Source organism: Balaenoptera physalus (assembly GCF_965194825.1).
Source record: "Balaenoptera physalus genome assembly, chromosome: 6".
Taxonomy (NCBI): Eukaryota; Metazoa; Chordata; class Mammalia; order Artiodactyla; family Balaenopteridae; genus Balaenoptera; species Balaenoptera physalus.
This window is the reverse complement of record NC_138885.1, coordinates 837,676-864,985: the sequence shown is the minus strand read 5'-3', so window position 1 is coordinate 864,985 and position 27,310 is coordinate 837,676. Positions and strand designations below refer to the sequence as shown.

General features: G+C 40.6%; 1 protein-coding gene and 1 long non-coding RNA gene across 6 annotated transcripts in view; one reads left to right on the top strand and one right to left on the bottom strand.

Annotated features, from left to right (window-relative positions):
- Nucleotides 1-287: 287 nt before the first annotated feature.
- On the top strand, nucleotides 288-24,615 carry LOC309662285. Its single transcript, XR_014264615.1, has 2 exons — nucleotides 288-6,340; nucleotides 6,678-24,615. It is a non-coding gene; the product is annotated as an uncharacterized lncRNA (long non-coding RNA).
- RALB (RAS like proto-oncogene B) overlaps nucleotides 24,219-27,310 on the bottom strand; it is a 62,206-nt gene continuing 59,114 nt past the window's right edge. For all 5 annotated transcript variants that reach the window (XM_082464741.1, XM_082464745.1, XM_082464742.1 and 2 more), the window contains one exon: nucleotides 24,219-25,774. In XM_082464741.1, coding sequence (XP_082320867.1) covers nucleotides 25,655-25,774 — 120 coding nt within the window. In that variant the 3' untranslated portion in view covers nucleotides 24,219-25,654. The remainder of the gene's footprint in view (nucleotides 25,775-27,310) is intronic.

Genomic DNA, 27,310 nt, shown 5'->3' with positions numbered 1-27,310 from the left:
AAACAAATATCATATATTAATGCATGTATGTGGAATCTGGAAAAATGGTACAGATGAACCTATTTCCAGGGCAGGAATAGAGGTGCAGATGTAGAGAACAGATGTGTGGGCACAGGGTGGGGGCAGGGGGAAGGCGAGGGTGGGACGAATTGGGAGATTAGGTTTGACATAAATACACTACCATATGTAAAATAGAGACCTAGTGGGAACCTGCTGTATAGCACAGGGAGCTCAGCTCGGTGCTCTGTGATGACCTAGATGGGTGGGATGGGGGGGATGGGAGGGAGGTCCAAGAAGGAGGGGAGATGTGTATACACATAGCTGATTTACTTTGTTGTACAGCAGCAACTAACACAATATTGTAAAGCAATTATACTCCGATACTCCCCCACACACACAAAAAAAAGATCAAACAGACTGAATGGAATGCTTACTTTGACTCGTATTTAGAAGCTTCTAAAAGAGGAAATGATAGAGTAATTTCTTTGCAGGAAACCAAGAAGAAATTGCTTGAAACTATATCGCAACTAAAAAGAGGCCACTAGCGCTGACTCAGTCTTTCCCTCTACCCTCCCACGTGTCCTCTTCTATCTGAACTGCCCAGCCCAGACACCATCATCTCCTTTCCTCTTCCAGCTCTTCTCTTCTTCTGTCTCCTGCTGCTCCCTCTTCCCCAGCAAAGAGGATAAAAAATCAGAAGTGATTATAGCTCCCTTTAAGGAGAAACCTATTACAGGGAGAAATGAACCGTCCTCAGTGCTTGTGTACACACCCTGGACCCAAACAGAACTTAGAGCCTTAGCTAAGGAATTTCCCGATCCAAGTCAGGATCCGTTGGGATTTGCTAAGGAATTTCAGTGGACCATTCGGACCTATGAGCCCAGGTTTTCAGATCTATATCAATAAATACAGCTGTTAGTTTCTGAACGCAAAGCAAGGGAAGGTATAAGGAAAGCAGGATGGAAATGCTCCTTTATGGACTTTGAACCACAGGCTCTCATTGAATGTAAGGAATTAGCTCAGAAATTACTTGAACTGATCCTAGAGCTTTTCCCCAAAAACCGTAGACTGGACAGAGATTCAACAGTGAAGCAAAGATTGGATGAATCAATTCTGGACTATTAGGAAAGGTTTGTAAAACACTTTTAAGCACTATTCTGGCTTGACACCTGAACCATTCTCTAACCACCAAAATGATCCTTTGCTTAACTCCACCTTTTTAGAAGGCTTAGATGAGGATTTATCTACTCTAGTCAAAAGACACAATCTAGGTTGGTCCACGTTACATACCAACACCCTTGTTACACTGGCTGACCACCTTTTCAAGACCATAAAAAAAAAAAGAAAAGGGGGTATCTACAAAAATTATGAACCTTCAATTGCGCCAATTAAGTACTCAATGCCAGTCAAAGGTTAACCGACCCCTGTTTAATCCCCAACTGGTAGAGAAACCCAAAGTTTGCTTTTACTTTAGAAAACCAGGGCATCACAAAGTGAACTGCAAGTTAAGGAGAAACCTAGAAGGAAAACTGGATTTTAGACCAGAATTTTGAGTTAAACAAGAATAGGGCTGCTCCGAGGGAATGTGGGGAGTCTTTTACTTTCTCCCCTCTAACACCCTGGGAGAAGTATAAATGATTATACAAGGAGAAACCATAAAGCTCTAATACATACAGGGGCCACCTTTTCAGTTTTGAACCCCACCAAAATTAAACACTCTCTGCCTCGGAGTAATACCTCGATACAGACAGTAGGGGTTTCTAATGCGCACTAAGGCTCTTAAATCATTACCTTTAGAATTCTACTTAGGGGAACTTAAAGGAAGACACTCCATTTTTTCTAGTAGAAAGTGCTCCTGTTCACCTGATAGGTAGAGACCTATTAGAAGCTTATGAAGCCCGTATTTCCTTTACTCCTAAAGGAGAAATATTTCTAGATCTAAAGGATCAATCAGACTTCCTTCATCATATAATGTTCATGACTCATGATGAGGCTGACACTGAACAAGACAAATTGCTAGGCTTAGCACCTAAAGAATTATGGGCACTTGATTCTACTGACATTGGAAGAATACATTCTGCATCCCCCATCAAAATTACTATAGGTAAGGATAAGCCCCTGCCCAGTATTCGTCAATATCCATTAAGGCAGGAGGCCATAGAAGGAATAAAACCTTTAATATCAGCTTACATTGAGGAAGGGCTTATTGTGCCTTGCACCAGCCCTTGTAAAATTCCCATTCTGCCAGTTAAAAAAACCCGATGGCAAGGGTTGGAGTTTGGTACAGGACTTCAGATTTATCAATGCTATTATTACTCCGTCATTCTTTAGTGTCAAACCCCCGTTCCTTACCGTCCTATATCCCTAAAAGCAGTGACCTGTTTTCTGTGACAGTCTCTGTAGTGCGTTTTTTAGCATCCCTGTACATCCAGATGACCAGTATTTTTGGCCTTTACTTGGAATGAACGGTAATATACGTGCCACAGGCTATACCGAATATGCCACAGGCTATACCGAAAGCCCCACTTCCTTCTCCCAGATATTAAAAGCCGATCTAGATGATCTGGATTTTCCTCAAGTCAATTTTGATACAACATGTAGACGATTTGCTGCTGTGTTCAAATTCCTTGAAAAAGAGCCAGCAGGACACCCTGTATTTACCTCAGAAGCTAGGCTTAAAGGGACATGAAGTGTCCAAAGAGAAATTGCAATTCTGTAAGACTAGTGTGAAATATTTAGGACATAGGATAGCTAAAGAAGGACTTTTAATTGATCTGGATAGAGTGAAAGTCATTCTAATCTTCCCTGTCCCAAAGACAAAAAGGCAATTAAGGGGATTTTTGGGCCTTGCAGGCTACTGTAGGAATTGAATTCCTAATTTTTATTTAATAGCTCAGCCACTATATGGGACTTCTCTGGTGGCGCAGTGGTTGAGAATCCGCCTGCCAATGCAGGGACGTGGGTTCGAGCCCTGGTCCGGGAAGATCCCACATGCCACGGAGCAGCTAAGCCCGTGTGCCACAACTACTGAGCCTGCATGCCTCGAGTCCGTGCTCTGCAACAAGAGAGGCCGCCGCAATGAGAAGCCCGTGAGCAGCAACAAAGACCCAACACAGCCAAAAATAAAATCAGTAAATAAAAATTTTTTTTTAAAAAGGGAGATAAGTTACAGAATTATTGGATTCAATTCTGCTACCAAGTGCACTAACTATCATTAAAGTATCAGGTCATTCAAAGCCTGACTCCACAGAAGCAAAAGGCAACTCCTTAGCTGATCACGCCACCAAGACAGCAGCTCTGCAGAAGGATAACAGTCAATTAACAGCTGTTTTCTCTTTTCAGCCTCCCAGTAACTTTACTGACACCCCATTAAATTTCCAGGGGACGGCACCAAAAGGAGAAAAGGATACTTCGAAACAAAAAGGAGGAAGGTTTGACTCCAGTAAAGGGCTCTGGATAGGCCCAAACGGGAAGCCTATCCTTCCTTTTGGAGCTCAACACCCCATTTTACAATATATTCATGAGTTGACTCACTGGAACCTGGATAAGATGGTATTGTGGGGTAAATAATATTTTTGGAAGCCTTCCTTCACTATAGCTCAGAAAGTTTATTCTAGATGCACCACATGTCCAAAATATGACCCAGGAAAGCCATTATACAGTTCTCAGGGAAGCTTTCCATTACCTGCTGGCCCTTTTGAAATTTGGCAGATGGATTTTACCCAAATGCCCCCCTCTCAAGGTTACCAGTACGTACTTGTTATGATTTGCATGTTTTCACGTTGGCTTGAGGCATTCCCATGCAGAAGGGCCACTGCGCAGTCAGTAGGCAAATTAATATTAGAAAGGGCGATTCCCGCATGGGGAGTCCCTTCAGAAATACATAGTGATAGGGGAACCCACTTTACTGGACAAGTTGTCAAGGAAATTTGCAAAACCTGGCCAATTATGCAGCATTTCCTTTGTGCTTACCACCCCCAGTTCTCCGGGTTAGCAGAAAGAACAAATGGAACAATTAAAACCCAATTGGCTAAACTGTAGATGTTTATTCCTTACCCTGGCGGAAGGCCCTTCTATTGGTCCTTCTCAACCTAAGATCTACTCCCTTTGGGAAACATCATTTGTCTCCTTTTGAAATTATAACTGGCAGACCAGTGAGACTAGGTGAAGGATTGTATGAATCTATGTTGTTAAAAGGGGACATGTTACATTATTGTAAAAGCTCAATCAAGCTCCTAAAAGAGCATTCTAAGCTTGTTTCTGAAGGCTATCATAGTAATCTATCTTTGGATGAAGATCAGCTATCCCACGATTTACAACCTGAAGATTATGTATATTGGAAAAGACATCATTTAAAGGGCTCACTACGACCCAGATGGAAAGGCCCTTACCAGGTACTCTTAACTAGCTCACGTGCAGCAAAACTAAAGGGAATTGACTCTTGGATTCATATTTCCCACTTAAAAAGGACCCCTGCACCGGACGGGTCTACAGCGAGGACTGCTGACCTCAAACTCACCTTAAAACGATGTTCACACAGAGGAGAAACTACGCTCCCACCAGGATTAGAAGAAGACGACATCAGAAGTAGACAGCTTACCCAAGATGCTGGACCTGACTCGTATGATCATTTATAGTGTTTTTTTGACTTCTTGGACCTTTGTATGTGAATCAAATGTTTTTCTATCGTAGGCATGATCCTATGCTAGTTTTAAAAATCAATCCAGTTGTTGGGTTTGTGGCCAGTTACCTGTGTCCAGTACTTCTGGGTTACCTTGGTGGATTTCTCCCCTCCAAGGCTCTAATTGGTTGACTCTTAGGAAATTTATTTTAGAAGAAAGAAATTTCAGTCCTGTTCTGGCTACTATTGATATTACTAGGTGGGAATCCCCTCACCTGGCCAATTAATAGTACCTGCTCTGACCCTGGCCAAAAAAATAAACTTCCTTTTATGGTCACTCAAGCTCAGTTAGAACAACAGTCTAAGTCTCAATCAAAAACTGTAACCTCCCATTTAGTAGAAGAAAACCTCCAACAATTATGGGATGGATTTATGTGCTTAATACCAGGCTATTTAAGTTTAAAGGCTTCTCTATGTTGGGAACAATTAAATCATACTAAGAATGATCAGCCTAGTAACATTAGGAAATTAGGCTGGGTGCCTTATGAACGATGCCTACATATTATTACCCTTAGAGATAAGGATTTGTATGGAATCGACTGGGTCAGACAACCAGAGATTCATTGGGTCACATGAATGGAACTCAGTGGATTTGCAGTACTAATTTATGGCCTTGGCTTCCGCTGGGATGGATAGGAAGATGTACCCTGGGATTCCCATGGATTCAAGGTCATATACGTAACAATTTAGAGATGACCCCAGCCAATTTACCACTGGTGTGAGCCCTATGCGTCAAGAGATCTGTATTCCGCTGGTACGACCACTTAGCAGCTATTTTTGCGCCTTCGATAGGATTGGAGAATATAATCGGCCATATGGAAGCCTTAACAAAATTCACTCAACAGGCTTTAAATGATTGTAACCAGGCTATTAGCCTACCGAATTCTGGGGTCTCTATGATGAGAAGAGTGGTACTACAAAACGGCATGGCCCTTGACATCTTTACAGCATCTCACGGAGGCACCTGTGCCATAATTAAAACCGAATGCTGTGTTTTCACACCTGATTTCATACCTGAATCCCCTAATAGAACACATTTAATGACTCATATGAAAAATCGGATTTCTGCCTTAAGTCCTAAGTCTTGACGACCTCTTCAAAAACTGGTTTGCCGTGGGAAGTTCTTGGCTTAAATATTTACTTATAACTCTATTAATGTTATTAGCTATATTATTTGTATTTTGCCTGTTTTACAAGATTATTGTTTCTTATATTACCAAATGTGTGACTGAGCCTCCAACAAAAATAATGATGACTAAGAGACTTGAAGCGGTTGATCAACTATATGGTTCTGTATGAGAGCAATGATTGTAATAGTGCAACTCTAGACATGGGAAGATGCAAGAGGGAATTTTTTCCTGGACCATAACAGACTAGTAAGACAGGTGGTCCAGAGACCTTTGGTTACTGTTGATAAGGCCTAGTCCAGTACTAGCACATTGAGTGGCCTATCAACAAAATCTTTGCCAGACTTAGGAATGAGCCTTCCTAGCACCATGGGATGAAATGGCCACGAAACGCCTCCCAAACCATGGCCGAATTTATGACCATGAGGGAGCGCTGCCAGCTAAACATTGGCACTTGCCATCCACCTCTGCAAGGATTAAGCTGACCTTCAACACCCACTGAAAGGAGCTCAGGGTGGAGAGCAGAAATGAGGCTCTCAGGCTTCCCTGGTGGCGCAGTGGTTGAGAATCTGTCTGCCAATGCAAGGGACATGGATTCGAGCCCTGGTCTGGGAAGATCCCACATGCCGCAGAGCAACTAGGCCCGTGAGCCACAACTACTGAGCCTGCGCATCTGGAGCCTGTGCTCTGCAACGAGAGGCCACGATAGTGAGAGGCCCACGCACCGCGATGAAGAGTGGCCCCCGCTCGCCGCAACTGGAGAAAGCCCTCGCACAGAAACGAAGACCCAACACAGCCAAAAATAAATAAATAAATAATAAAAATAAAGGAATTCCTTTAAAGAAAAAAAAAAAAAAGAAAGAAATGAGGCTCTCTGTGCTCTGGGAAAAACTGGCAGAACAGGCCTTCAGATAGTTAGATATTTTCAGGACAAGATTTTATGACCCCAATTCCTGTTTCTCCTCGTATCTAGAAAAGCACTAAAATCATAAATGGTGACGTCTGCTTCTCGTGACAAGCAGCAGCCTTCTGTAAAAATCTGTGCTTGACTGGACAGCATGTACCCCCTTCACCAAAATCACATACATACTGACCTTCCTCCTACCCCTTGGGAGCAGCTTCTCAGAGCTATCTGAAAGGCTGTCTCCTGGGCTATAGTCCTCAATTTGCCCCAAATAAAACAACTCACAACTCTCACGTTGTGCATTTTTTTTCAGTTGACAATAATGACTGAGACTTAATGGAGGAGGCCAATAAGGATAAAAAGGCTAATAAAGAAAACGCAGCTTCTGGCTTCTCTGATTCACCTGCCATCTTGAGTGGAACCCTGGAGGGCTGAGAAGTCTGGACAGACCCCACCAAGAAGCTGCCTGGGCCTGAACCAACGTTCCTTTTGTCAGCAGGGGGGGCACTGGAAGGGGGAAATGTCCTGAGTGCCCTCCTGTGAGACGCCCGAGGGGCAGCCCCACCCAGCCCCAGTTCCCTGTGAATATCTCGGATGAGAGACTCCCGCACACCGACTGATGGCCCGAGTGCCTGCCCGGCTCCAGATCCCACTTTGTCTGTCCTCATTTCTCCAGTGGAGCCTCACTTCACCCTCGATGTGGCAGGTCGGAGAACTGAGTTTCTTGTAGACACTGGAGTCACCTGCTCTGTTGTGACTTGGCCGGGCAGCCCCCTCCCCAACCATGACTGTCCTGTGATGGGAGTTGATGGACAGCCAAAGGGAAGGCGATTTACTTCTCCCATTGCCTGCGGAGTCTGGCCCATTATTATTATTATCCTTTTTGTATATGCCACGATGCCCTGTCCCCCTCCACGGAAGAGATTTGCTAAATAAATTGGAGCTAGTATGTTCTTAGGACTGGATAAAATCCAAGGAGGTAAAGAATTCAAACAGAGAATGCATCTATTAGTAGCCCCAGATGACCCACCTGCTGGTCATCCAAATATTCCCCAAGACATCCCCCAGGAAATGAAAGAACAAGTAGATTGTGCAGTTGGGGATACCTCGGTGCCAGGAAGGGCAAAATGTATTCCCCCAATAGAAATACGATGAAGGAAAAATATCCCTGGAAGAGACAGTATCTTTTAAAGCCTGAGGCCATGAGGGGATCCAACAGCTGCTCAGCAAATTCCTAAAACATGGACTCATTAGGCCCTGCCGATCCCCTTCCAACACGCCGGTGCTCCCTGCTCAGAAGCCTAACGGGGAGTGTGGGTTTGTGCAAGACTTGGGAGCACTGAATGAGGCCGTCATCCCTATCCACCCACTGGTGCCAAACCACATACCCTCCTCACCAAAGTGCTGGGGAGCGCTCGGTATTTCTCTGCTTTTTACCTCAAAGATGCATTCTTCTGAATTCCCCTTCATCCAGACTCTCAATACCTTTTTGCCTTTGAACGGAGGGACCTTGACATGCTGAAGGCTCCCCAAAATACTGAGGCAGTGCTTCTGCAGGATTTTTAGGACAGCCCCCATCTTTTTGGAAACATGTTGTCAAGGAAGCTGAGGGAACTGAGCCCTGAGGAGAGAACTCTTGCTATAATATGTTGATAATTTATTGATAAGTAGTGAGAAAAAGCAAGATTCAGATCAAAATACTGTTAAAATCCTAATTTTCTGGCAGAAAGGGGATAGAAAGTCTTCCCATCTAAGGCTCAGATCTCACAGCAATGGGTTCAGTATTTAGCATTTGTTTTGACCCCAGGGGCTTGAGCCTTGGCCACAGAGGGAAAAACCCCAATGAGTGCATTACCATCTCCAACCACAGAGGCAACTCCAAGGCTTTCTGGGGATGGCTGGGTTCTGCCCTATCTGGATCCCAAATTGTGGCCTTATAGCCAAACCTCTATATGAGACTCTAAAGGGAGGAGAAAGGGAACCCCTTCAGTGGAATAGGGACCAGCAGTGGGCCTTTGAGATTCTAAAGACAGAGTTGAGTAGAGCACCAGCACAGGGGCTTCCAAATTTGGACAAGCCCTTCACCCTACATGTTCACCAGAGGTCAGGGAGGGCACCAGGAGTCCTGACCCGAAAGCTGGGACCAGATCAGAGACCAGTGGCTTACTTCTCAACACAGCTGGACTCAGTAGCCCTGGGATGACCAAGCTGCCCGTGGGCAGTAGCAGCCACAGCCCCATTGGTTAATGAGCTTCCAAGCTCATCCTGGGACAACACTTAGATGAATTAACCCTTCATCAGGTACAGTCTATGCTGGTGGTCAAAGGACATCATTGGTTGACTGGGGGAAGGTTAAGAAGATGTCAGGCCCTCTTAATGGACACCCCTGATATTCCCTTAAAAGTGTGTCAAGCCCTGAACTCTGCAGATCTGCTTCCAGCTGTCAAGAATGGAGACCTATTCCAACAGTGGATAGAAACCATAGCACAAAATTACTACAGCAGGTCTGATCTGTTAGATGAACCCCTTGATAACCCAGAGGTCAAATGGTTTACCAACAGGAGGAGTAATATAGACATGGGAACCTGAAAGGCAGGGTATGCCAGTTAGCCTAGGTGAAGTCATAGAAGCCAAGGCCCTGCCACTCCAGGATCAGCCCAGGAGCCCAAGCTAATAGCATGAATGAGAGCTTTGCAATTAGGGAAGGTTAAAAAATTAAATATTTTTACTGACTCTAAATATGGGTTCCACACCGCTGCCACAGACTCCGGGGGTGGGCACCAGCCACTGCATCTGCACACCCCCTATCAAGGGGATAATGGCCAGCACACGCTGAGGGAAGATGAGGCAGGCATCCACACTAAAAACAGTCCTCGCACCAAGAATATTAAAACCATGCAAGATACACAGGGATGCTCTCACGTTAAAATAGCCCTCCAAGACCACAGTAGATAATTGTTTCTCCTAAAGTCACAGAGTAAGAGAAATATGAGTAAAATGAGGAAGCAGAGGAAGCACTTCCAATTAACAGATCAAGAGAATTTCCCTGAAAGAACAAACAATGAAACAGACCTCTTTAGTCTGATAGACACCAAGTTCCAAAAGGAGATGATAATGAAAATACTGAAGGAATAAAGAAAGGCTATCGATAGAAATGCAAATTAATGTAAAAAGGAACTAGAAACTATAAGGAGGAGCCAAGAAAAATTAGAAAATTCATTTCCTGAGACAAAAGCTGAGCTAAAGGCAACGAAGAGCAGAATGAATAACGCAGAAAAACAAATAAGTGACCTGGAAGATAGAAAAAATGGAAATCACCCAACCAGAACAGCAGACAGAAAGCCAAATGAAAAAAAGTTAAAGCACAATAAGTGACCTATGGGATAATATGAAGCGTGCCGGTCTACACATAATAGGGATTCCAGAGGAGAAGAAAGAGAAAAAGGGATCAAAATGTATTTGAAGAAATTATAGCTGAAAACTTCCCACACCTAAAGAAGGAAACAGATATCCAGATACAGGAAGCACAGAGGATCCGAAACAAGATGAATACAAACAGACTACACCAAGACATATTATAATTAAAATGACAAAAGTTAAAGACGATTCTAAACGCAGCAAGAGAAAAACAAAGAGTTAATTACCAGGGAACCCCCATAATGCTATCAACTGATTTCTGTACAGAAATTCTGCAGGCCAGAATAGAGTGGCAAGACATATTCAAAGTCCTGAAAGGGAAGAATCTGCAACCTAGGATTCTCTACCCAGAAAGATAATCAATTAGAATAGAAGGAGAGAGAAAGAATTTCTCAGACAAGCAAAAACTAGAAGAATACAGCAATACTAAACCTATCCTAAAGGAAATATTGAAAGGTCTTCTCTCAATAGAAAAGAAGGGACTTCCCTGGTGGCGCAGTGGTTAAGAATGTGCCTGCCAATGCAGGGGACACGGGTTTGAGCCCTGGTCTGGGAAGATCCCACATGCCATAGAGCAACTAAGCCACAACTACTGTGCTTGTGCTCTAGAGCCCACGAGCCACAACTACTGAAGCCCATGTGCCTAGAGCCCATGCTGTGCAACAAGAGAAGATGCTGTAATGAGAAGCCTGCTCACTGCAACTAAGAGTAGCCCCCGCTCGCTGCAACTAGAGAAAGCCTGCACGCAGCAACAAAGACCCAACACAGCCAAAAATAAATAACAAATTAATTAATTAATTAAAAACAAAAGAAAAGAAGCAAGAAGCTATAGGAAAAACAATATCAGAATCAGAAAGTAAATCATTTAAATAAGCTAGTATACAGGTTAAAACTTTTTTTTTAATTAAAATAAACATTTTGTGAAAGCAAGGATAACCACAATGAACAGCAAAATAATAAACATGAAGATGTAGCAGAGGACATCAAAATTGTGAAATGGGGGGAAGGATAGTAAGATTTTTTTTTTTAGACTGTGTTTGAGCCTAAATGACTATCAGTCTAAAGCAAGTAGATATAGGAAGGGGTTAACATACTTGAAAAACAAGGTAACCACAAGTAAAAAACATACAATAGATTCACAAAAAACGAAAAAGACGAGAACACAGCATGAAATAAGAGGAAATCATCAAACCACAAAAGGAAAAACAAAAAGAAAGGAACAAAGAAGAAATACAGAATCAACTAGAAAGCAAGGTTTAAAATGTCAATAAATTATCAATAATTATCATAAATGTCAGTGGACTAAATGCTCCAATTAAAAGACATATACAGCGGAAACTAATACAACATTGTAAATCAACTATACTCCAATAAAAATTAATTTAAAAATAAATAAAAGAGAGAGTGGCAGATTGGATAATAAAACAAGTGCCCACTATATGCTGCCTACAAGAGACCCATTTTAGGGCAATAGACACACATAGATTGAAAGTAAGGGGATGGAAAATATATTTCATGCAAATGGAAAGGACGAAAAATCAGGGGTCATAATATTCATATTAGACAAAATAGACTTTAAAACATGGGCCATAAGGAAAGATAAAGAAGGACACTCTATAACGATAAAAGGATCAATACAAGAAGAGGATGTTATACTCATCAACATATATGCACCCCATATAGGGGTACCCAAATACATAAAACAAATACTAGCAGAGAAATTGACAGGAATTCAATAACATAGGAGGTTTTAACACCCCCAGACATCAATGGACAGATCGTCTACACAGAAAATCAATAAGGCAACAGAGATCCTAAATGATACAATAGAACAGTTAGACTTAATTTATCTTTTCAGGAAATTACCTCCAAAAAAAACCAAAAACAAAACAAAACAAAAAAAAACCCCAAACGAAAACAAAGCAGCATACACATTCTTTTCAAGTGCAGATGGAACATTCTCGAGGACTGACCACATACTGGGGCAGAAAAAAAGCCTCAACAAATTTAAGAGTCTAGAAATTATTTCAAGCATCTTTTCTGACAACAGCGGCATGAAACTAGAAGTCAAACACAGGAAAAAAAATGAGAAAAAAACTGATTACATGGAGACTAAACAACATGCTAATAAAAAACCAATGCGTCAACAGTGAAATCCAAGAGGAAATTTTTAAAAATACCTTGAGACAAATGACAATGAAAACACAACCTTACAAAATCTACGGGATGCAGCAAAAGGAGTTCTTAGAGGGAAGTTCATAGCCATACAGGCCTTCCTCATAAAAGGAAAAATCTCAAATACCCTAACCTACTACCTAAAAGAATTAGAAAAAGAAGAACAAACAAAAGCTAAAGTCAGCAGAAGGAAGGAAATAATCAAAATCAGAGAGGAAATAAATAAAATAGAAATTTAAAAAAATAGAAAAAAATCAATAAAATCAAGGGCTGGTTCTTTGAAAGGGTAAACAAAATTGACACACCTTTGGCCAGGCTCACCAAGAAGAAAAGAGAGAGAACCCAATTAAACAAAATAAGAAATGAAAAAGGAGTAACATCAACTGATACCGTAGAAATACAAAAAACCTTAAGAGAATACTATGAATATTCATATACCAACAAATTTGACAACCTAGAAGAAATGGACAAGTTTCTAGAAACATACAGCCCATCCAAAACTGAATCAAGAAAAAATAGATAATTTGAACAGACCAATCACTAGAAGTGAAATAGAATCTGTAAAAAAAAAAAAAAAAAAAAAAAAAAACCACAACAACCCTCCCCCCCACAAAACAACAACAACAACAAAACCTTCCTACAAACAAAAGTCCAGGACTAGATGGCTTCACAGGTAAATTCTACCAAACGTAGAATGAGTTTGAAAATGTTCCTTCCTCTGCAATTTTTTGGAATAGTTTCAGAAGGGTAGGTGTTAACTCTTCTCTAAGTGTTTGATAGAGTTTCCAGGTGAGGCCGTCTGGTCCTGGCCTTTTGTTTGTTCACAGTTTTGTAATCAGAGACTCAATTTCAGTACTTGTAACTGGTCTGTTCATATTTTCTATTTCTTCTTGGTTCAGTCTTGGGAGATTATGCCTTACGAAGAATTTGTTCATTTCTTCTAGGTTGTCCATTTTATTGGCATATTGTTGCTTATAGTAGTCCCTTATGGTCCTTTGTATTTCTGTGGTGTCAGTTGTAACTTCTCCTTTTTCATTTGTTATTTTGTCTTGTTTTGTTTTATTTTATTTTATTTTTATTTATTTTTTGGCCACACCATGAAGCATGTGGGATCTTAGTTCCCTGAATAGGGATCGAACCTGTGCCCCCAGCAGTGCAAGCATGGAGTCTTAACCACCGGACCACCAGGGAAGACCCCTTATTTTATTGATTTGGGCCCTCTCCCTTTTTTTCTTGATGAGTCTGGCTAAAAGTTTATCAATTTTGTTTATCTTTTCAAAGAACCAACTTTTAGTTTCATTGATCTTTTCTATTGTTTTCTTAGTCTCTATTTCACTTATCTGTTCTGATTTTTATGACTTCTTTCCTTCTACCAACTTTGAGTTTTGCTTGTCCTTCTTTATCTAGTTGCTTTAGGTGTAACTTAACATTGTTTGAGATTTTTCTTATTTCCTGAGGTAAGCTTGTATTGCTATAAACTTCCCTCTTAGAACTCCTTTTGCTGTGTCCCACAGGTTTGGTATCCCTGTGTTTTCATTCTCATTTTTCTCTAGGTATTTTTAAAATTTCCTCTTTGATTTATTCAGTGATCCTTTGATTGTTTAGTAGCATATTGTTTAGCCTCCATGTGTCTGTGTTTTTTGCATTTTTTTGCTTGTATTTGATTTCTAATTTCATAGCGTTGTGGTCAGAAAAGATGCTTGATATGATTTCAGTTTTCCTAAATTTATCAAGGCTTGCTTTGTGGCCCAGCATGTGATCTATCCTGAAGAATGTTTCATGTGCACTTGAAAAGAATGTGTATTCTGCTGCTTTTGGGTGGCACACTCTATAAATATCAATTAAGTTCATCTGGTCTAATGTGTCATTTAAGGCCTGTGTTTCCTTACTGCTTTTCTGTCTAGATGATCTGTCCATTGATGTAAGTTGGGTGTTAAAGTCCCCCACTACTATTGTGTTACTGTCAATTTCTCCTTTTATGGCTGTTAACATTTGCCTTATGTATTGAGGTGCTCCTGTGTTGGGTGCATATATATTTTCAATTGTTTTATCTTCTTCTTGGATTGACCCCTTGATCATTATGTAGTGTCCTTCTTTGTCTCTTGTAACAGTCTTTATTTTAAAGACTATTTTGTCTGACTATTGCTACTCCAGCTTTCTTTTGATTTCTATTTGCATGGAATACCTTTTTCCTTCCCCTCACTTTCAGTCTGTATATGTCTCTAAATCTGAAGTGGTTCTCTTGTAGACAACATATATACAGGTATTGTTTTTGTATCCATTCAGCCAGTCTGTGTCTTTTGCTTGGAGCATTAAATCCATTTACATTTAAGGTAATTATTAATATGCATGTTCTTATTGACATTTTATAAATTGTTTTGGATCTGTTTTGTTGGTCTTTTTTCTTCCTTTCCTCTTAGTTCTCTTGTGATTTGATGACTGTCTTTAGTTTTGTGTTTTGATTCTTTTTTCCTTTTTCTGTGTATATATGTATTATAGATTTTTTTTGTGGTTACCATGAGGTTTTGATGTAACCATTTACATATATACATGATTGTTTTAAGTTGCTGATCTCTTAACTTCAAATGCATTCAAATATCCTGCATTTGTACTCTCCTCCTCTCATGATTACTGGTTTTGATATCATATTTGTGTGTGGATGATTTCCTAACTTTACTGTATGTTTGCCTTTACTGGTGAGCTTTCCCATTTCATAATTTTCTGGTTTCTAGTTGTAGCCCTTTCTTTTCTGCCTAGAGAATTTCCTTCAGCATTTGTTGTAAAGCTGGTTTGGTGGTGCTGAATTCTTTTAGCACTTGTATGTAAAGCTTTTGATTTCTCTGTCAAATCTGAATGAGAGACTTGCTGCTGCGTAGAGTATTTTTAGTGGTAGGTTTTTCCCTTTCACTTTAAATATTTCATGCCACTCCCTCTGGCCTGCAGAGCTTCTGCTGAAAAATCAGCTGATAACCTTATGAGGATTCCCTTGTATGTTATTTGTTGCTTTTCTCTTGTTGCTTTTAATATTTTCTCTTTATCTTTAGTTTTTGTCAGTTCGATTACTATGCGTCTTGGCATGTTCCTCCTTGGGATAATCTTGTATGGGGCTCTGCACTTCCTGGACTTCGATGAGTGTTTCCTTTCCTATGTTCAAGACGTTTTCAGCTATTACCTCTTCAAATATTTTCTCAGGCCCTTTCTCTCTCTCTTCTCCTTCTGAGACCCCTATAATGTGAATGTTGGTGTGTTTGATGTTGTCCCAGTGGCCTCTTAAACTGTCCTCATTTCTTTTCATTCTTTTCTCTTTATTCTGTTCTGTGGCAGTGATTTTCACTGCTCTGCCTTCCAGCTCACTGATTCATTCTTCTGCCTCATTTATTCTGCTATTGATTCCTTCTCATGTATTTTTCATTTCAGTTATTGTATCGTTCAACTCTGTTTGGTTGTTCTTTATATTTTCTAACTCTTTGCTAAAAACTTCTTGTAACTTCTCAGTCTGTGTGTCCATTCTTTTCCCACATTCTTGGATCATCTTTATGATCATTACTCTGAACTCTTTCTTAGTAGATTGCCTATCTCCACTTCACTTAGTTGTTCTTCTGGTGTTTTATCTCGTTCCTTCCTGAGACATATTCCTTTGCTGTCTCATTTTGTTTAAATTTCTATTTATATTTTTACGCATGTAGTAGCTTAATTACATTTCTCAACCTTGAAGTGGCTCTCTGTAGGTGATGTCCTATGTATCCCAGCAGTACACTCCCCTCTTGTCACCCAAGGACCAGCTGGTCCCAGGGTAGGTTCTGACCTGTGTTTGCAGACTCAGTTCAGCAGGCTGCAGGATCATAGTTTCCTTGCTTCTGGTGTCTGCCCCCTGGTGGGTGAGGCTGCTCAAGAGGCTTGTGCAGGCTTCCTGGTGGGAGGGGCTGGTGCCTGCCCACTGGTAGGTGGGGTTGGGCATGTCTAGAGGTGGCTGTGGGCACTAGAAGTCTTTAGGCAGCCTGTCTGCTGATGGGTGAGTGTGCGTTCCAGCCCCATTGGTTGTGTGGCCTGAGGCGTCCCAGCACTGGAGCCTGCAGACTATGGGGTGGGGCCAGGTTTCGCTGCCAAGGACACGAGACATCTGCCTCCAGCCTGGGTTCACATAGGTCCCCGCTACATCCACCACCAGCTTACAACCCCCTCTGGCCTTCAGAGCCAAATATTCTGGGGGCTCCTCCTCCCGATGCCAGACCTCTAGGCTGGGGAGCCTGGCGTGGGGCTCAGAGCGCTCACTCCTGTGGGAGAACTTCTGCGATATGATTACTCTCCAGTGTGTGGGTCGCCCACCTGTGTGGTATGGGGTATGCTTATATTGTGAGTGCTCCCCTCCTACCAGGCAATAATAGTATCTAGAAATACAGGAGTTATCTAACCACTGATGTGAGAATAGAAATGGTTAAATGTGACTTTCAAGGAACAGAGCTGGAGTGGGAAAGAGCAAAAGTAGAGTTTCCATTACAAGCCCTTCTAGACCATTAGAATTTCCAGCACATGCACTTATAATTTTGATTAAATAATTTTAATGAATTAAAAAAAATACCAAAGTCAAGTTTACTACTACTAACATTAACTGTATATGTTAGTACTTTCCCACTGTTTTTTCTTTTTTTAAATTGACATATAGTTGATTTACAATGTTGTATCAGTTTCTGGTATACAGCAGAGTGACTCAGTTATACATATATATACATTCTTTTTCATATTCTTTCCCATTACAGTTTATCACAGGATATTGAATATAGTTCCCTGTGTTATACAGTAGGACCTTGTTGTTTATCCATCCTATATATAATAATTTGGATCTGCTAATCCCAAACTCCCAATCCATCCCTCCCCCACCCAACTCCCCCTTGGCAACCACAAGTCTGTTCTCTATGTCTGTGAGTCTGTTTCTGTTTCATAGGTAAGTTCATATGTGTCGTATTTTAGATTCCACATATAAGTGATACCATATGATATTTGTCTTTCTCTGACTTACTTCACTTAGTACGATAATCTCTAGGTCCATCCAAGTTGCTGCAAATGGCATTATTTCGTTCTTTTTTATGGTTGAGTAGTATTCCATTGTATATATATATATATATATATATATACCACATCTTCTTTATCCATTCATTTGTTCTTGGACATTTAGGTTGCTTCCATGTCTTGGCTATCATAAACAATGCTTCTATGAACATAAGGGTGCATGTATCTTTTTGAATTAGAGTTTTGTCCAGATATATGTCCAGGAGTGGGATTGCTGGATCATATGGTAACTCCATTTTGAGTTTTTTGAGGAGACTCCATACTGTTTTCCATAGTGGCTGCACCAACTTACATTCCCACCAAGAGTGTAGGAAGTTTCCCTTTTCTCACACCCTCTCCAGCATTTGTTATTTGTGTATTTTTTAGTGATGGCCATTCTGACCAGTGTGAAGTGATCCCTCATTGTACTTTTGATTTGCATTTCTCTAATAATTAGCCATGTTGAGCATCTTTTCATGTGCCTGTTGGCCATCTGTATGTCTTCTTTGGAGAAATGTCTATTTATGTCATCTGTCCATTTTTCGACTGGGATGTTTGGTTTTTTGAGTATGAGCTGTTTGTATATTTGGAAATTAAGCCCCTGTTGGTCACATCATTTGCAAATATTTTCTCCTAGTCTGTAGGTTGTCTTTTCATTTTGTTTATGGTTTCCCTTGCTGTATTAAAGCTTGTAAGTGTAAGTCCCATTTGTTTATTTTTGCTTTTGTTTCTATTGCCTTGGGAGACTGACCTAAGAAAACAGGTACAATTTATGTGAGAGAATTTTTGCCTCTGCTCTCTTCTAGGAGTTTTATGGTGTCATGTCTTATGTTTAATTCTTTAAGCCATTTTGAGTTTATTTTTGTGTATGGTGTGAGGGTGTGATCTAACTTCATTGATTTACATGAGGCTGTCCAGCTCTCCCAGCACGACTTGCTGAAGAGACTGTCTCTTTTTCATTGTATATTCTTCCTCCTTTGTCAAAGAATTGACCATAGGTGTAGGGGGTTATTTTTGGGCTCTCTATTCTGTTCCAGTGATCCATATGTCTGTTTTTGTACCAATACCATGCAGTTTTGATTACTGTAGCTTTGCAGTATTGCCTGAAGTCTGGGAGGGTTATGCCTCCTGCTTTGTTCTTTTTCCTCAGGATTACTGTGGCAATTTTGGGTCCTTTATACTTCCATATAAATTTTAGAAGGATTTGTTCTAGTTCTGTGAAAAATGTCATGGGTAATTTGATAGGAATTGCATTAAGTCTGTCGATTGCTTTGACCATTTTAACAAGATTAATTCTTCCAATCCAAGACCAAGGGATATCTTTCCATTTCTTTGAATCATCTTCAGTTTTCTTTATTAATGTTTTATAGTTCTCAGCATAAAAGTCTTTCACCTCCTTGGTCAGGTTTATTCCTAAGTATCTTTTTTGGGGGGTGTGATTTTAAAAGGTTTTTTTTGTTGTTGTTTTTTTTTTGAATTCCCTTTCTGATATTTCACTGTCAGTTTAAAGAAATGCAACCAATTTCTGTATGTTACTCTTGTATCCTGCTACCTTGCTGAATTCATTTATCAGTTCTAGTAGCTTTTGTGTGGAGTCTTTAGGGTTTTCTATAAATAGTTTCATGTCATCTGCATATAATGACAGTTTTACCTCTTCCCTTCCAACTTGGATACCTTTTCTTTCTTTTTCTTGTCTGATTGCTGTGGCAAGGACTTCCAATACTATGTTCAATTGAAGTGGTGAGAGTGAGCATCCTTGTCCTGTTTCAAATTTTAGTGGAAAGGCTTTCAGCTTTTCAGTATTATATTGGCTGTTGGTTCGTTATAAATAGCTTTTATGATGTTGAGATATGTTCCCCCTATACCCACTTTGGTAAGAGTTTCTATCATGAATCGATGTTGAATTTTGTCAAATGCTTTTTCTGCATCTATTGAGATGATCATGTGCTTTTTGTCCTTTGTTGCTGTAGTATATCACACTAATTGATTTGCATATGTTGAACCATCCTTGTGAACTTGGGATGAATCCAATTTGGTTGTGGTGTATGATCTTTTTTATGTGTTGTTGGTTTCAATTCGCTACTATTCTGTTGAGAATTTTTGCATCTATATTCATCAAAGATATTGGCCTGTAATTTTCTTTTTTGGTGGTATCTTTGTCTGGTTTTGGTATTAGGGTGCTGGTGGCCTCACAGAATGTCTTTGGGAATGTTCCTTCCTCTTCAACCTTTTGGAAGAGTTTGAGAAGGATCGGTATAAATTCTTCTTTGTATGTTTGGTAGAATTCACCTGTGAAGCCATCTGTTCCTGGACTTTTGTTTGTAGGGAGTTTCTTTGGGTTTTTTTGTTTGTTTGTTTGTTTTTTTAACAGATTCTATTTCACTTCTAGTGATTGGTCTGTTCAAATTATCTATTTCTTCTTGATTCAATTTAGGTGGGCTGTATGTTTCTAGAAACTTTTCCATTTCTTCTAAGTTGTCAAATGTGTTGGCATATAATTGTTTATATTATTCTCTTATGGTATTTTGTATTTCTGCAGTATCAATTGATGTTACTCCTTTTTCATTTCTTATTTTATTTGGGTTCTCTGTCTTTTCTTCTTGGTGAGCCTGGCCATAGGTTTGTCAATTTTGTTTACCCTTTCAAAGAACCAGCTCTTGGTTTTATTGATTTTTTTCTATTGTTTTTCAAATCTTTATTTTATTTATTTTCTCTCTGATTTGATTATTTCCTTCCTTCTGCTGACTTTAGGTTTTGTTTGTTCTTCTTTTTCTAATTCTTTTAGGTGGTAGGTTAGGTCGTTTGAGATTTTTCTTGTTTCTTGAGGAAGGGTTGTATCGCTATGAACTTCCCTCTAAGAAATGCTTTTGCTGCATCCCATAGATTTTGTATGGTTGTGTTTTCATTGTCATTTGTCTCGAGGTATTTTAAATTTTCCTTTGATTTCCTCATTGACCCTTTTTTTTTTTTAATAGCATGTTGTTTAGTTTCCATGTAATCGTTTTTATCTCTTTTCTTTTTCTGAGGTTGATCTGTAGTTTCATCCCATTGCGGTCAGAAAAGATGCTTGAAATAATTTCTGTATTCTTAAATTCATCAAGATTTGTTTTGTGCCCTAGTATATGGTCAGTCCTAGAGAATGTTCCATGTGCACTTGAAAATAATGTATATTCTGGTTTGGGGGGGGGGATGTAATGTCCTGAAAATATCAATTAAGTCTGACTGTTCTATTGTATCATTTAGGATCTCTGTTGCCTTATCGATTCTCTGTCTGGAAGATCTGTCCATTGATGTAAGTGTGGTGTTAGTCTCCTACTACTATTGTATTCCTGTCAATTGCTCCCTTTATGTCTGTTAGTATTTATGTATTTGGGTGCTCCTATGTTAGGTGCATATATGTTGACGAGTGTAAAATCCTCTTCTTGTATTGCTCCTTTTGTCATTATATAGTGTCCTTTATCTTTCTTTATGGCCTTTGTTTTAAAGTCTGTTTTGTCTGATATGAGTATTGTGATCCCCACTTTCTTGTCATTTCTGTTTGCAGGAGGTATCTTTTTTCCACTCCCTTTCAGTCTGTGTGTGTCCCTTACCCTAAAGTGGGTCTCTTGTAGACAGCATATTGTAGGCTCTTGTTTTATTATCCAATGTGCCACTCTCTGTCTCTTGATTGAAGCATTTAGCCCATTGACATTTAAGCTAATTATTGATAAATATGTATTTATTTATTGGCATTTCAGCCTTGTTTTCCAGTTGATTCTGTGTTTCTTTTTTGTTCCTTTTTCTTTTTCTCCTTTTGTGGTTTGATGTGTTCCTTTTATATTATGCTTGTGTTCTCTTCTTTTTGGTGTTTGCGAATCTATTATATGTTTTTGATTTGTGGTTACCCTTTTTTTCAAGTAAAATTGAAAAGTTGTTTACAACTTTCAAGGAAGTTAACCACTTCCTGTATCTGCTTGCTTTAGATGATAGTCATATAGGTTCAATCTATAGTCATATAGGTTCAATCACATTCTAAAAAAAAAAAAAAAAATCTACGTTTTCTTACTCTCCTCCTCCACATTTTGTGATTTTGATGTCCTCCTTTACATCTTCATGTTTATCCTTTTGCTGTTCATTGTGCTTATCATTGCTTTCATAAGAATTTTATTTTTTTTTTCCTTTTAATCTGTATACTGGCTTATATAAGTGATTTACTTTCCAATTGTGATTTCCTCTTTCCTATGGCTTCTTGCTTCTTTTATATTTAGAGAAGACCTTCCAATATTTCCTTTAGGGTAGGTTTAGTATTGCTGTATTCTTTTAGTTTTTGCTTGTCTGAGAAATTCTTTCTCTCTCCTTCTATTCTAAATAATAATCTTGCTGGGTAGCGTTTCCTAGGTTGCAGATTTTTCCCTTAGGACTTTGAACATATTTTGCATCTCCCTCCTGGCCTGCAGCATTTCTGTAGAGAAATCAGCTGATAGCCTTATGGGGGTTCCCTGGTAATTAACTCTTTTTCTCTTGCTGCCTTCAGAATCCTCTTTAACTTTTGCCATTTTAATTATATGATGTCTCGGTGTAGGTCTGTAGTGTTCATCTTTTTTGGGGACCCTCTGTGCTTCCTGTATCTGGATATGTTTCCTTCTTTAGGTTTGGGAAGTTTTCAGCCATAATTTCTTCAAATACATTTTCAATCCCCTTTTCTCTTTCTTCTCCTTCTGGAATCCTTATTATGCATAGATTGGCACACTTTATATTATCCCATAAGTAAGTCTCTTAGATTGCTTTCTTTTTTTTTTTTTTTTTTTCATTTGGCTTTCTGTCTGCTGTCCTGGTTGGGTTATTTCCACTATTCTATCTTCCAGATCACTTATTTGTTCTTCTGCATTATTCATTCTTCTGTTCACTGCCTTGAGCTCAGCTTTCATCTCAGCAAATGAGGTTTCTAATTTTTCTTGGTTACTCCTTCTAGTTTTTTACAGTAATCTGCATTTCTGTCAATAGCTTTTCTTAATTCCTTCAGTATTTTCATTATCTCCTTTTTGAACTTGGTGTCTATTAGACTCCATTTCATTGTTTTTCAGGGGTGTTCTCTTGATCTTTTAACTGTGAGTGGTTCCTGTGCTGCCTCATTTTACTTACTTATATTTCTCTTGCTCTATGAGTTTAGGAGAAACAATTATCTGCTGTGGTCTTGGAGGGCTATTTTTATGTGGGAGCATCTCGGCGCCAGGGCTGCTTTTAGTGTGGGTGCCTGTTGCCTCTTTCCTCAGCGTGTGCTGTTACCACCTTGATAGGGGTGTGACTGGTGTTGTGACCAGAGCCTGCACCAGATGTTAACCAGGACCTCCTATTTGCTCTGTGACTGTCGCAGCCCTGTCAGGGGTGGGGTCTGCTTCCTAGCTGCTGGAATAGAAGCCCCAGCCCATTTCTGAGCTGCGCTTCTGAGATGTGGTGCAAGGTAGGAGGAATTGGGGCACTCCCACTGGGAGAGGATGAGGACTCCTCCACTGGAGCTGTCCACCTGTGAGTGTGCTCTGTGGTGCCACCTGTCACCCGTTGTGCAGGCTCACAAGGTACACTGTTGTTGGCACTGCCCTCAGCCCTGCCTACACCGTGGGGTACTTTCCCACTGTTAATACTTATCCACTGTTAAGCTTCTATACTATTTTATTATAATATAGTGTTTAGACCAACATAGGTGAATCTTATACCCCAATTTCATTTTGTTTAAATTTATATATCATAATTCACCTAATCTACAGAATCTATTTTTTTCCCCACATATTCATGTCATTGGTGTCAGGATGGATTCACATAATTTGGCAGGTTTTTCCTTAGTGGTACGTAAATTATGGGGATGTCTTATCATCAGTGGTGTCTGATATTTGATGAACTAGGGCACTTGTAGGGAATTATATGTCCAGGTATTTTTCCCCTGCATCACTTTTTGAATCTATAGCCTGTTTGTTAGGTCTTTCTCTACTGCTCTGCCACTCATCACACTGCAGCCATGTGGCTCCTTCAGGTCTCAGCTTAAATGTCACTCCCTTTCAGAAGCCTGTTGACCACCCAATTGAAATCAGCTCTATGGCCCAGAAACATTTCCTATCCTATTACCCAGTTTTATGATCATCAAGGCACTTGCTGTGATATTTTCAATTATTTGTCTCTTTCCTCACTAAAGCATAAGCTCCAGGAGAATAGAGCTCTGGCCTATCTTGTTCAACACAATATCCCAGCACTTGGAATAGAGCCTACACCAAGTAGGTGCTCAAATATTTCTAGAAGGAAGACTTTGGAAAAATAATGCTAGGCTATGGACACAGTATCTAGTCATTTAGCAAGGTAGTATGTTTCAAATTTATAAAGAACATTGCTTCCTTATTTTTCTACGGAAAAGAATCTCATCTCTATAAATCATTTTGTTGGGAAGATCCATTTCTGATTGCTATCCAGTTAAATATAATTTCAGAAATACACTAATGGCATATACTAAGAATAATCTCCATAGCATGGAACAATTCATACCATCCTTAATTTATTTGTATGTATTCCAAACCTACCTACTCTCGACCAGAACTGATATATCAAACAGGTGGCGAACTAGGAGGAGAAGAAAAAGGTTGTTTCAGAAAATGCAAGAGTGTGATTACCTTCAACTTTTTAAATTTTAAGAAGAGTAGTCGTCTCTCTCTTCCAAAGGAAAGATGAAGTTAAAATTACTGTTTATACTTATAAATTTATTTCCCCAGCCCAATTCAAAAAATTAATTGAAATAAAAGTTTGCAGAACATCTAACAAGAACAATAATGAATACCTGTGCATTTCTTTAATACGTTTCACATGTATGACAAAAGGATAAAATAAGAAGGCTGAAATTCTGAAAAACTGTAAATTTCTGTTTTTTAATTGAAAAAAAGCCCATGATTCTTTGGGAGGTGATACAAGATTGTTTGTTTTCCAGTCAGATCATAATTTCTACAATTTCTATAATAACCATAAATTCCAAGGGTTCCCATTCTCCCCACCCCAATTCACTTTTGGCACCTATACATGAAATATCACTTCTGAAAAAATGGGGAAAAAATATGCTGAGTACTAGGTTTTTATCACTGTCCTCCTTTCCTCATGAAAAATTTTCTGACTGCTGAATTCAGAATATTGATACAAGAAAGACAATATCTCATCCATAAAAATCTTTTTCTAACTAACTAGATGGCTGTCTCAGAAACAAATTTATATTAGAAACAGCAGCCAATTCTCAGCAGTAAAGGGGCAGTGGCTTCTCCACTTCTTCTGAATTTACTGAGCAATTCTATGAGAGGTAGCAGGTGTCTGGCACAGGCTCTGGCTTCATCATTTTAGAACACAATCTTAAGTCATCACGTTCTTCAGAAGAACTTGGGCTACACTGAAAGAAACAAAAGAAAAGGTCCTCTCAACCTCTGCAGGGAGGAGTGGGTCAGGACAGAGCGTGGGTTACAGGTGGAGAAGGAGGGGCCTGACCCTATGAGTGGCAATTAGGAGAGGATTTCGCCAAAGGACTTCTTTTAAAAATTCTGATTAGAAAAGTATATCATTTATACAGTATATTGCTCTTGAGTCTTCATGTCGCTTATTAAAAACGAAGCTCCTACACAGAAATCAGGATGCCACAGGAGAAAAGCAGCCAACACAGACCATAACTGGCTGCTATTTAACTATGAAGAGCACAACCTTCATATTTCATATTGAGAAGGATTTCTGAGCTTGGTGTTGATCTGTTTGGCCCCATTCAACTTTGTTTTTTTAGCTCTGCTTCAGAGCCACAGGGTATGGCCAAGAGACCCAAAACAATCTCCCAATTTTCCAGCGTCATTAGAACCTAGTGGATGTTTCTGAGAACTACTGTTGAGCTGACAAGGGTGGGGGGAGCCTCACCCCACCCTCGCTTCCCAAGATCTAATAAAACAAGACACTTTTATTTCAAAACAAAAGACGCTAATGTTACAAAACTGGGGAAAAAATAAGAAGCTAGGACAGTCCTTCTTAATTAACACTTGGCTAACGCCTGCCTGTAGCACTACATACGTGGCTTATTTTAGGAAGGAGAAGAAGGAGGAAACTCTGAAACCTCCCGACAGAGGAGCCGTCCCATTGCACGGTCAAGGGCTTATTTCTTCTGCCAGCCACCGGTTCACAAATATTTTCCCCATTTATAGAAGCGTGTGTGAATGAGGTTGGGGAGAGCAGGGAACAGGCCGAGAGGTCGACTGGAGTCTTGGCTTGAGGAACCTGCCCTCTCTCCTTAGTGGCGACCGACTTGGTCCAGCACCTCGACCTTCACAGTAAGCAACATCTTTCTTTAAAACTTTTCTTGTTCTTGCTGCTTTTCTTGCCATTCTTGTCTTTGTTTTCTGACATCTTCTTTGCTCTGATCTCTCTCATGAGGTCAAAGAACACCTGGGGTGGGGAGAAAGGGGTGAAAAGAACAAGGAAGAAAAAGCCATTTAATGATTTAATGAAGCAATTCGACCAAGCAGGATATGTAGTTACAGTTTAAAGTATATATAAAGCCAAATGTATTCTTAAAAACCACGGGCCATCAAAAACAAACGGTCGGGCTTCCCTGGTGGCGCAGTGGTTGAGAGTCTGCCTGCCAATGCAGGGGATACGGGTTCGAGCCCTGGTCTGGGAAGATCCCACATGCCGCGGAGCAACTGGGCCCGTGAGCCACAACTCCTGAGCCTGCGCGTCTGGAGCCTGTGCTCCGCAACAAGAGAGGCCACGATAGTGAGAGACCCCGCGCACCGCGATGAAGAGTGGCCCCCACTTGCCGCAACTAGAGAAAGCCCTCGCACAGAAACGAAGACCCAACACAGCCATAAATAAATAAATAAATAAGCAAATATGATTAAGATAAATATATTTAAAAAAACAAACAAACAAAAGGTCTAGGGCTTCCCTGGTGGCGTGGTGGTTAAGAGTCCGCCTGCCAATGCAGGGGACCCAGGTTCAAGCCCTGGTCCGGGAAGATCCCACATGCCACAGAGCAACTAAGCCCGTGTGCCACAACTACCAAAGCCCACATGCCTAGAGCCCACGCTCCACAACAAGAGAAGCCACCGCAATGAGAAGCCCACGCACCGCAACGAAGACCCAACGCAGCCAAAAATAAAAATTAATTTTTTAAAAAACCCAAAAAACAAAAGGTCTAGAGCAGATGAGAACTAACATTAGAAACGTATTCTAATTCCACAAAGGAAACCTCTCTGCTCACATCATATAATGGGTCAAGCTAAGGGCAGCAGCGTCATACCGTTACTACGATTCAGCAGCTTATTTCACGCTGATGAAACCTGTTCTGGGGATAAGTGTGATGAAGGATGAAACATCACAGGACAGACCGACAACAGTTTGTGAAACTTACAGACACCGAGAGTGACGACAGTCAGCAGGCGTCCTGGCTTCCAGCCACCGGGACGGGGAAGGGAGGAGAGTGCCTCGGGGCCCTGCCACATTCCACCGAGCTGGTGAGTCCTCCGTGACTCTACAGGCACGAGTGCCATCACGCAGGACGGCTTCGCAGCCTGACCCCGACGGCAGACTGGGGGACGCGGCGGGCGGGGAGGGGGAGGGGGTGCAGCTTGAACAAACGACGGGGCCCCCGACGCGGGGGGCAGAGGGGGTGCCACCCTCCCCACGTCTGCCCCTCCCTGCCCCGCTCCCGTGATGCCAGCTGCAAGGGGCCTCATCAAGAGCTGATGAGACGTGTCCTTTGAATGCCAGCGTGCTATCAGTTGTCACAGTGGTCTGGGTTTTGCCCTCTGCTACCAGCAACCATGCCCGGGTACCGACTACATGCCAGCAGCCGAAATACGCCTCCTACAAAGAAAGATTTGCGATTTCTCACAGAGAAGAAGGAAAGTGTGAGATTGAGCGTAGCCTCTGACCTTCGGACGTTTGCGCAGAACAGGCTCCTGTTACTTTCTAGAGGAA